This window comes from Salvia splendens, chromosome 8, assembly GCF_004379255.2.
Source record: "Salvia splendens isolate huo1 chromosome 8, SspV2, whole genome shotgun sequence".
Lineage (NCBI taxonomy): Eukaryota > Viridiplantae > Streptophyta > Magnoliopsida > Lamiales > Lamiaceae > Salvia > Salvia splendens.
Genome location: NC_056039.1, coordinates 13351907 through 13363861, shown reverse-complemented (window position 1 = coordinate 13363861; position 11955 = coordinate 13351907). Strand labels below are relative to the sequence as shown.

Below are 11955 nucleotides of genomic sequence, written 5' to 3'. Positions count from 1 at the left end.
GTCCCGCGCCTGTCTCGTCACGGAGGGACGGGACTCGAGCCACCCGCGTAACGCGTTGCGGGTGGCCTTAGTCTGTTACGTTTTGTGTGGTTTGAGTATTGTCTTCAGATAAATTAAAGATAAACTGATTGGGCTTGGCTAATATTCTAAGAGATGGGAGTATGGCATATGGGCTATTTGATGAACTTACAACTTAAATTATATTGACTATGGTCCAACTATAAAAACCGACGTATGCTCTTTGGGTTACATATCTCTAGGGAAAAAGCTTAACAAAGGGGCCCTTGTTGGGGTTGGCACTAAAAGGTATTCTCTCCGAGGGACGGAAGCAAAAATAAATATCGATAGAGGCTGAAATTTCTAAATTTCTAAACTAGATTAAATTCTTAAAAAAATTAATAGAAAAAAGTTTTAAAAATATTTCATTGAGGTGGGCTTTTAAGCCCCTCCCCTTTCACTTTGGGTCCGCCCATGCTCCTTCCGTCCCACTGTAAGCGAGACTCTTCTTTTAAGGAGTCATTTAGACACTTTTTTTTTACTCCTATCAACATTATAGTTAAGAAAGATATGTGAGAATTAGGCGGAAGATCAAAGATGGATACAACTATTGTGGAAGAGGCACAATTCCACCATCGAACAATTGTAGATTCCATTAGGTTAAGTACCAGTTATAAATTATTATCATAAAAGATCATACACGGATAAAGTGTTGGCAAGATTTGGAATAATAGATTGTATTTATGCTAATAGAAGGGACTATGTCTTGGAAAAGTATCAAACAGAGATTCATAGTCCACCTCTACAATAAAAGTTGAATTCATAGATTCCTTTGTGGCATCACAATATGGAGTATGGTTGCGAAACATTGTTTCATAACTGCAATTTGTGGATAGTATTAAAAGAACACTCAAGTTATATTCTTAACAATAATTTATACTTCCTCCATTCCATAAAAGTATGTGCATTTGAAATGACATGATAATTAATGCACAATTATTAAAGTAAAAGATTAGAGGAGAAAAGGTAATTAAAGTAATGTTAATGAATAATGAGATCCACATCATTATAATGGTGGGTCATAGTGGCATAAGTTGTAAATAAATTAATGTATATGGTTAAAGAGTTAGGGACAAATTTCTATAAATGAAAATGCGAATATTTATATCGGACGGACGAAAATAGAAAATGCACATATATTATGGGACTGAGAGAGTAGATAAGAGTGAAAGATCACAAAATTCGAGACAGTGTTTAAAGCGTAGGTATGGTGTAGAATAGACATGCCCAAGGTCTAGGAACATCCGTTTCCAGTTATTGAAAATCTCGAACGAGAACCGGACATTGAGCGTATTTTGTGGTCACAGTTCCGGAGTACTCCCTCCGTCCCACAAATATTATCCCATTTTGACCCGACACAGATTTTAAGAAATGTAATAAAAAGTGAGTTAATGGAATGTGAAGTCCTACTTTTATATATATTAATTTTATACTAATAAAATGTGAGTATAAATAAATTAGTTGAATATAAGATGTGAAATGAGACAAATTTGGTAGGACGGACGAAAATGAAAAAAATAGGACAAACTTTCAAGGATATTTCTCAATCAAATTCAATACATAAGAACTACGTGACGTGAAATCACTACTTTTGATTCCAATATTTTCGACTTTCAACCAAACTAGACATGAAAAGATACGCCACTATGGGACGCCCGCGGCTATAGCCGCGGGTTGGGGCAGTAGGCGGGCGCATTATAGTGGCGGAGTTGTCCGCCCCGCGGGCGGACACCATTTCGAGGGCGGTATGACTCCGGGGCGAGGACGCGGCTATGGGGGGGTGGACGCGGCTATAGGCGAGCCGCCTATAGTGGCGGCGCCAACCGCCGCGGCTATGCCGATTTTCAATTTTTTTTTACATTTCAATTCCCCTATAAATACACCCCACTCCATTCATTATTTTCACACCATTCCAACACAACATCTATACAAATTTCTCTCACTACAATTTGGGGTCGGAAATGAACAATTTGTGGAGAGACAGCTGGAATGCTCTGATTCAACATGTGCAACACCAGGCCGCCCAGGAGGTAGCGGCCCGTTTAGCGGAGGAGGCGGAGGATGCGGAGGATCCGATCCCTCGCACCATTACTCATCGGCGGACAATCCCACGAGACCACATCGGTGCTCACCAACGTCTAATGGATGATTACTTCGTGGATAACCATCGTTATCCACCCGAGATATTCCGCCGGAGATTCAGGATGTCGCAGCGGCTTTTCAACTATATAGCGGCGAATTTGGCGGAGCGTTACCGGTGCTTCACCCTCCGGCGTGATGCGGCTGGCCGGATCGGGCTGTCCACACAACAGAAGTGCACCGCTGCAATCCGACAGCTTGCCTACGTCGGACCAGCGGACATGTTCGATGAATACCTACAGATGGGTGAGACGACTGGCCTCACGGTGCTTAGGCAGTTCTGTAAGGGGATCCGAGAAATTTTCGGTGGGGAGTTTCTACGGAAGCCCAACCCGGATGAGTGTCAGCGCCTACTAGATATGCACGGGTCGGTGCACGGCTTACCAGGAATGTTAGGAAGCATCGATTGCATGCATTGGGAGTGGAGGAACTGCCCCGTAGCATGGAAAGGCCAGTTCACTACTGGATTCAAAAGCAAACATCCAACGATGATACTTGAAGCCGTTGCGGACTATCGTCTGAAGATCTGGCATGCGTATTTCGGCGTGGCAGGTTCGAACAACGACATCAATGTTCTTCAGTCGTCGCCGCTCTTCAACGAGGAGTGCCGGGGGGAGGGGCCAGAAATCAGCTTTGTAGCCAACGGTACGCAGTACAGTAAGGGCTACTATTTGGCAGATGGCCCGTATTCGTGAATACTGTCCGCCAACCGGTAGGACCGAAGAAACAATATTTTGCGCGCAAACAAGAGAGTGCTAGGAAGGACGTTGAGCGGGCTTTTGGTGTCCTCCAATCGCGGTGGGCTATTATACGGTGTCCGGCACGAGTTTGGCACGAATATGATGTCGCGAATATTATGTTAGCCTGTATCATATTGCATAATATGATAATAGAATATGAAGGATTTGCGGCAGAGCGATGGGCGCCGGAAGAGGGCGCAAGTACAAGTCACGGTGTCGCCTCCGCGCCGATCCAGATGGGCGTACCACGGAGCAATGAATATTTGATCCAACGCTTCGCTGATATGCGCAGGACCACATCACATAACACATTGCAGGCCGATTTGATTGAAGAAGTGTGGGCACGTAGGGGAGGTGGTGGCGTTGTTTAAACTTGGTAGTGATTTGTACTAGATTCAATGTAGTGTGTGATTTTAATTTTAATTTTAATTTTAATTTTGTGTGTAATTCTAATTTTAATTTTAATTTTAATTTGTATTTTATTTTTATTTTTATTTTTATTTTAAATTTGTATAGCCAGCTTCTTCTATTTACGTATAGCCCGATAAATTTGTTCATAATTACTTGAAACATTATAAAATGAAAGTTGATTATAAAATTTGGGGGCTATTGGAGGTGTCCACCAGAGTGGCGGACACAAAATTTTGGGGCTATGGACAACAAAATTGGGGCTATGGACAAAAACTGGGGCGGGGCTATTGGGCGTGTCCGCCTTATAGTGGACACCCTAAATCAAACAGCATAAAAAATGAAGAAAGCTTTAACATCATTACATATGAAAACATGTTTCCATACACAAATACAAGTAACAATATATGCCAAGAGACTCATAGCAAATCCCAGCTTCAATTCCAATTTCGATTTTGTTGAGTATACATATGTAGGATAAGCCAAATGTTAGAGCTTCGAGTTGCAGCATATCTACGCAGATATACCTCTAGACGAGACATCGTGGCCAGTCGAGATCTTCTGCTTCCCCCCATCCCGCCTGCTGCTACCTCTCGCCATCGTTTCTCCACCTGCATTTTGTTGATGCTCCGCCTGTCGTTGTTGCATAAAGAATCGCCAAGTGAGTCCCATGTCTAAATAAGGGAGTAATTATGCAAAACACGAGTGATTAGCCATGCCATACCCTTACGCAGAATCCCCCAAGCTGGGTGGATTCGGTGGTGAACTTTCGAGAGCTCATCTCGGAGCAGCTTCTCTTGTTCGTGTTGCTTGATGCCTCACTGGACGAGGCTCGCGTGTTTGCACCAGAAGAAGAGTCCAAGATATCCGCGTCACTCTGGAATATGTCATGAAATAGAACTTGCAGATCTTCAAAACTCTCATTTCTTTCCTGTTAAACAATATAATCCCACAATTTAAGTATATATATATACACATCTGATCATTGTTGATGGCTTGATGCAATGAAAAAGAACTCACATTTGACTTATTTTGATTCATCATTGCTGCCATTTCACTCAAGAAATCACCCATGCCCTGCATAATATCCCAAATAAAAAAATTACATTTCACACAAATGAAAGAAAAGCTATTCATTTCAACTGACACAACAAGTAATAGAAAATGCCCCTATTTATCTTGATGCCTACTAACCAAGAAAGAAAACACAACCCAAAAACTCAAGTGAAATGCATAATTACAACTCACATCTTCGTCATCATCGTCATCGCTGTTATAGACGCCTACATCGTACAGAAACCTTTTGTTCGAATCCGAAAGAACTAAGGACATAAAAATCTCGTGAGTCGAATCGAATCATCATACAAGAATACCTGCTGCACTTGCCACTCTCAGCAAATAATCAACAACAAATCACAATTCAAAACACCAAAATATCCTAAATCAACATTTCCACAACAATCAATCCATACATGAGGGAAGGGTAATAAACAATTCATCCCCAAATTTGCTTCTTTTCCCCATCATCCACACAATCTATTCCATCAAAACACATTTTCTAGCAATCAATTCAACAAAAATGAAGCTCCAAATACCTGAATATGCCTGCTGAATATCTTGAAATTTTTTCTTAGCCTCTTCCACAAACTTGTGATTCGCAGAAGCACTGCAACGATCCGGATGCCATTTCTACCATGATTGAAAAACAAAGACAACTCAATCCATCAACATCTACACAACTTCCCATCTCTTATTCAAGCAAAAGAGTATTCAACATGATCTTCACAATTCATATCACAATGATTCAACACCATCCAAAGATTCAATCTTTTCAATTAAGCTTCAATAAAAGTTGCAAAATAGTCACAGAAATAAAACAAATTTTTAAAAAATGACAAATTCTAACCAATGCAAGTTTCTTGTAGGCATTTCTCAGTTCAGTTGGCGTGCATTCTTTCTTCAGCCCCATCACACCGTAGAAATCACAATTTCTCCCTTCCCCAGCTGCCATTTCTCAGTGTATCCTCTCACAAATTCAATCTTGTCGACAAATTTCAAGAATCAGGGTTTCAAATTTCAATTCACCTCAAAACCAGCCAATCCTTTTTCACACGAATAAATAAATATCCGACACGCTGCAAATTGGAGTGCTGTTCAACTAAGGCAGCGAGATTACAACGCCACGAAACCTCGGGAGATAACAGCTTAGAAGGCTCCGGAAAGATTGATTTTGGCAATTATTTATATATATGCGTGCAGTGGATTATACATTTGTGAAAAATGGTGAGAGAATTGAAACATTGAATAATTCCAAAAGGTTAAAAGGTGGATGGAGGTGGGGTTCGTGATCAACGGCTGAGATTCATTTTTCGTAGATATTTGTGGCGGGATTCGACTCTAGAAGCTTCTCAATAACCTCTGTTTCTTTGTTTAATAATGGACCATCCAAGAAAAGGGTAGCATTCATTCCTCATGTTTCTTTTTTTAATAATATAATATAATATAATATAATATAATATAATATAATATAATATAATATAATATAATATAATATAATATAATATAATATAATATAATATAATACTCCCTCCGTCCCTGAAAATTTGTCCCAACTTACCATTTCGGTCCGTCCCTGAAAATTTGTCCCACTTCAAACTTACTAAAAATGGACATATCTATTAACTCCTCCACATTATTGTTATTTGCATTTTTGGCCCTTTCCCACTTCAATCGGGTGAATGCATTTTGCATTCAACCCTTTCGTCTCCCTCATTACTCCACCGCTTCCTTCACTCTACACAACCACCCACTGCCTCTTTAATCAATGCACAACCACCCCACCGCCTCCTTCATCAATGCTACGCAACCACCTCCATTGCCTCCCTAATTTAAATCATCGACATTCATTCTGTGTTATAGCCCCGATTGAAAACCCTAATTTTCTCTCAACTTCGCCTCCGTCCTAATGTCTCATGGAAACCCTAATTTTGGTGAGGAGGGTGGAGATCCCGACTCCTGGGATGGGTTGTCGGCCGACGATCTGGACGACATCGTCGTCCCAGACACGCCAGAGCATCTGTGGCCTTCATACCCCCCCATTGTCGCCCCCTATCACACCGGTACCTTTACCGACACCGTTGTCCCCGAAACGGAACCGGAGAACCTCCCCCCACCTGAGATGTTTGTGTCCTATGGCTCTGAAAGCCCATACTACGGTCCACCTCCGCCCCAGCCACCCCCTATTACGATCCACCCCCCAGCCACCCCCTACTACGGTCCACCACCACCACCATCCAACTCTGACATCTTACCTCAAGCTTCCCCCATCGTGTATTCGGCTGTTGAGAGAGAAATATTTGCGATCTTGCTGCCTAAGTTTTTGGATCTAATCTAAGTATGTTGTCCCTCAATTTCATATATTTCGGCTAATGATTTGTTTTGGAGGCTGAGATGGGGTTGGAGGCAGGGGGCTTTTTTAGGGTTTGGAGGCTGATGGATTTGGGGTTTGGAGGCTGGGGGTTCAGATGGGGTCGGAGGCTGGGGGTTTGAGTTGATTTAGGGTTTCTAAAAATGGCTTTGGAGGCTTGCTGTTGTGGGTATTGATGGTTTTGGAGGCTGGGGTTTTGGATTGAATTATGGTTTCTGGTTGTGCTGTACACTGGAGGCTGTGGGGTTGGATGCCATGGTTGATGCATGATGCTACTGTTGTTGGTTGTGATTAATGGTTATGCTGCTTGTGTTGCTCATACTGAGGCTTTTGCATGTTTGCTGTGGCTGATGTGTTCTGTGTTATGATGCTTTATGGTTTGCTGATGCTTGTGTGGTCCCTATGATGATTTTGTTTGTGTTGATTGTTGCTGAGTTGTTCTTATTAATAAGCCACCCCTGTTCTATGGTTAGGAGGCTTATCTGTCCATGATTCACACATGCTATCTGAGGGCTAAAGCTTAAAAACCATACACATTCATGATATAAACACTTGCACATTACAAGTCACCCCTGTTATATGGTTAGGAGGTTGTAATGTGTGACATTTTGCCTTAGGAGCCACCCCTATACAGGTTTGGAGGCTGCCCTATGATGAAACTTTTCTGAGGGATTAGGATTTTAAAAGCCACCCCTGTATTGGTTTGGAGGCTTTACAAAATGACAAAAACAGTTGAATAGCATAAGCCACACCTAATTCTGAGGCTTACTCAACCAACTGACAAAAAATATGCTTCCTACATGATTAACTAGAAGCCCACAGCTGCTGTGACACCTGAGATGTCATAATTTGTACTCACATCATGCTCTGGCAGTTGGAGGTATGCCACAGCAGCCTTAACAACTCCTTCTTCAACCTCTAAAGCTTGTGGCAGTGTCCCCATCCTTGTTAGCCTCTCTTTATTCATGTGTGGGGTCTTGTATCCATTGCACCCTTGCACCTTAAGAATCTCAGTTAGACAACCTTGTAGAGTAAGGAAAACATTATTGAGTGTGTATGGGCTAAGTTCATCAAAGGAGCTATGCACATTCCTCAACAACTCATCCACTCCCTTAGCCACCTTATCATCTTGTAGAGATTGGATTGCTCTAAAATATCCCAAATCCAACACATTGCAATCTGGGGATTGTGGAGGTTGGCACCTGATGTGAAACTTGAACCCATCTGTGGATGCTACTGCTAGAAAGTCAGCATCATTGTGGTGTATATGAGGCTTGGCATTGTCTTGTTGTATGAAAATCTCCTTGCTCACATTATGTGGCCATTTTGCCTTGATTGCTGGTATGATCTACACATATACAATCTGTTACTATGTGAATGTATACTTAAGGAAAACAGAAAGTGTACCTTCTCAATTAGGCATGCTCTCATTACTTCCTTGTTAACTGATTGAATTGGCTTTGTCTCCATAGTGCCTCTTGGTCTGTTCTTGGACTTCCTCTTTGCTGGCTCCATAGTTGTGAATGGAAATATGCCTATTTTTCCATCAAAAATGACTTCTCCATTTTCTGCAAAATGTGGCCTACACACAGCACACATAAACATTACCTTTGTGATGAACCTCTTTGACTTACATGCTCTGTATGGCTCTGTTTCACCTGGCAGCAGGTAGTACCTTTCTGAAGTCTTAGTCATGTAAAACCATTTTTCATCTATGTGCACCACATTGTGCATTGGGTGATATTTTAGCATACCATTGGCTATGAGTGGTTGAATATGGCTTAGACTCCATCTAATTCTGGCCACTTTGTTTGAAGAGGTAAGTATAGGCTTAATGGCATTTGTGTGTGGCCTTAGGTGTTGTTTTTTCACAAACCTACCAACTGTGCTCTTGCTTACATTAAGTTTATAAGCAAGCTTACGAATGTTAGATCTCTCAAGAACTGACAGCTCTCTTACCTTTGCAGCATCAAGCTGGAATTTGTCTTTGTGCTCATATCCCTTAACTCTGCCTCTTATGTTGACAGGTACTCCACTCTGAATTTGGAGTTTTGCTTCTGCCCAAATTCTCTGGGCTGTCTTCCTGCTAACACCAAACTGTGTTGCTGCCTTTTGAATAGCTCCATGTGGTACTACTCCTGCCTTGCTCCATTGCAGCAGTGTCTGAGCTAGCAGATTTTTTTTGCTGGTTGGTATTATACGAGAGTCTCTTCCAGCAGGCTCCTCCTCCATAGCCCAGTGATGAAAATTTTCTGAGGGCACTAGTTCAAAAATTGTGAAATTGTAGTTAGATGTACTCCTATTATAGCTATGTGTAGCTTGAAATTCCCTCCAATATTGTGTGTTGTAAATTGTGTTCCCTCCATTAGTTTCAATTGATTTTCCCTCTTTGGAGTAGGTAGTTGAGGTATGGCCTCTCAACATGTATGGAATAGGGTGCTAGCCCTATAATTTGGAAATACAGATACATGGTTGAATGTATGTGAGCCATATTTGTGTGTTTTTGAAGAATTTTCACTTCACTGGATGCTTACACATTTGCAGGGTGATATCCCCAAAAATTTCATTGTTAATCACATTACTTATTTAACCACAGTAATTTTCGTATTAAGCCTTTTAATCACATTAATTTTGTAATCACCACATTAATTTATCACAATACTTATGTAATTACAGTTTTAATCACAACATTAATTAATCACAACATTAAGTAATCACAATTTCATTTCGCATTACTTCTACGCAATCACAGATTTTTTAAGCACATTACTTTTGTAAGCACACAATTAATTAATCACATTAATTATTTAACCAAGTTAATTTCGCATTAATCATTTCATAACAATAATTAGTTAAACACAATAATTATTTAATCACCCCTCATGTAAATAACAATAAAAGAAATACATCCATGTGGGACCCAAACTCCACTACACTCCTTCATTTAATACAAAGTCAAATAACTCCTTAAAACCCGTGCCCGGTCAAACCGGGACGAATTTTGGGGGACGGAGGGAGTATAATAATTGAGCTTGGTCAGTCCAATGGATTAGACCATCCGCAATGGCGCCTAGCGCACCGCCTAGCCGAGGGCCGGCGCTAGGCGGTGCGCTACGCGAACCATTGCAACCGCCTAGCGGTTTTCGGATTAAAAAAACCGCCTAGCGCTAGGCGATTTTGTGGCGCTGGGTGATCCGCTCGGCGCCATTGCAGCGTCCGGATCGCCTAGCGCATCGCCAAGCGGATTTTTATTTATTTTTTATTTATTTTCGAAACACTATATATACGCGGTTTGTACGTCATTTTCATTCGCACCACTTGTTTTAACGAGTACTCTCTCTATCTTAATTTCTGTACAAGATCAACACCGAGAAATGAGTAACGCGGGTGGTAGTAGTGGTGGTAGTGGGGGGATGCTGAGGAGTACGAACATCGAATGACCGAAGCGTTGGAGGCCTATACGACCCGCGGATAAACCAATGGATGCAAAGGGCCTTGCAGCCGGCGGTACCTCGACCTCGCCTAGTGGTCCACCGCTGAGAAGTGATTGATCGTGATCACGTAGTTGCACATCAGCGCCTATACGAAGACTACTTCACATAGGAGTCGCGGTTCAACGCTAATCTTTTCAGGCGTCGTTTTAGGATGAGCAGAGCCCTGTTTATGCGTATTGTTAACGCTTTGGAGCATCGATATCTGTATTTCCGCTTCAGGCACGATGCGTCTGGCAGACCCGGCCACACACCTATTCAAAAGTGCACTGCGGCAATCCCGCAGTTGGCCTACGGAGGCGCGGCAGACATGTGGGATCGGTGAGACGACTGCCCTGCAATGTATGATGTTTTTCTGTCATGGCGTGATTGAAATATTCAGTTATCAGTACCTTCGAAGCCCTACCCCCGAAGACTGCCAGGATCTGATGCGGATGCACGTGGAGCAGCATGGGTTCCCGAGGATGTTAGGCAGCATAGATTGTATGCATTGGGAGTGGAAGAATTGTCCCGCTTCCTGGAAGGGGTTCTACACGACCGGCTACAAGGGAAAGAATCCCACGATGATCCTCGAGGTCGTAGCTGATTAACGGCTGTGGATTTGGCAAGCGTATTTTGGGATAGCCGATTCGAACAACGACCTCAACGTCCTCAACTCGTCGTCACTTTTCAACGAGCAGTGCCAGGGCTTCGGTCCGGCCATCAGTTTTGTCGCCAACGGCAACCAACATGATATGAGCTACTACTTGGCGGATGTGATATACCATAGGTGGCCCGTCTTTGTGAAGGCCTACTTTGCGGCACGGCAGGAGTCGGCGCGCAAGGACGTGGAGCGCACATTTGGTGTGCTCCAGTCTCGATGGGCGGCAATTAGGGGTCCAACGCGTTTGTGGCATGTCGACTGCATTACTGATATAATGTACGACTGTATTATTATGCACAACATGATTGTCGAAGATGAAGGTGTACATCTGACTAATTGGGCCAACGACGATAATGAAGCCGATCCAAGCCACGGTGTGGCCGCCCCCAACGTACGGAGTGGGGTACCTCACGATGAAGCCGGCCGCCTCCAAGCACATGCCGACATGCGCTAAACGCAAGCTCATATTCGACTCCAAAAGGATTTAATTGAAGAGTTATGGCCGCGGAGGACTGCAAGGCGGTAGTTTTTTTTAATTATGTAATTATTTTTAATTAATATACTTTTAAAATTTTAATAATATTATTGAATTTTGTCGTATCTGTGTCGTAAATTTAATTCCGTATTTTGAGTGATTGTTAATTATTTATTTTATATAATTTTGAGTGATGTGGCTAGGCTATGACTAGGCTATTGGTGGGCTATTTGCTTGTCTTGATGATGTGGCAGGAGGATTTTTAGGGTTGATGATGTGGCAGGAGGAGTTTGTGGCTAGGCTATTGCTGGGTTATTCCTATTGTGGATGCTCTGATGGGTATTAGAGCATCCGCAATGGAGGCGAGCCCACCGGCTAGCCGATCTCTGGCGCTCGCCGGTCCGCTTGCCGAACTATTGCAGCCCAAATCGGCAAGAAAAACGGCGAGCGCACGCCAATTCCCTCGCTCTGCACGAAGCTCTCGCAGATAGGCTGGCCGCCATTGCAGGCTCCCGATCGGCAAGCGGAAAATTTATTTTATTTAATTTTCGAAACACTATATATACGCGACTTGC

The 11955-nt window shown here is 42.6% G+C and overlaps 2 protein-coding genes across 2 annotated transcripts; both read right to left on the bottom strand.

The window, feature by feature from the left end:
- Positions 1-3685: 3685 nt before the first annotated feature.
- Positions 3686-5628, bottom strand: LOC121745283 (chaperone protein dnaJ 6-like). The gene is made up of 6 exons (XM_042139126.1): positions 5251-5628; positions 4940-5033; positions 4593-4666; positions 4365-4421; positions 4069-4275; positions 3686-3977 (listed from the first exon to the last, which is right to left on the bottom strand). Exons 1-6 carry the CDS (start codon positions 5353-5355, stop codon positions 3858-3860), a joined length of 657 nt encoding a protein of 218 aa, XP_041995060.1. The 5' UTR covers positions 5356-5628; the 3' UTR covers positions 3686-3857.
- A 1951-nt stretch (positions 5629-7579) lies between these two features.
- LOC121745783 lies at positions 7580-9003 on the bottom strand. Its single transcript, XM_042139737.1, has 3 exons — positions 8447-9003; positions 8179-8353; positions 7580-8119 (listed from the first exon to the last, which is right to left on the bottom strand). Exons 1-3 carry the CDS (start codon positions 9001-9003, stop codon positions 7580-7582), a joined length of 1272 nt encoding a protein of 423 aa, XP_041995671.1.
- Positions 9004-11955: the final 2952 nt, after the last annotated feature.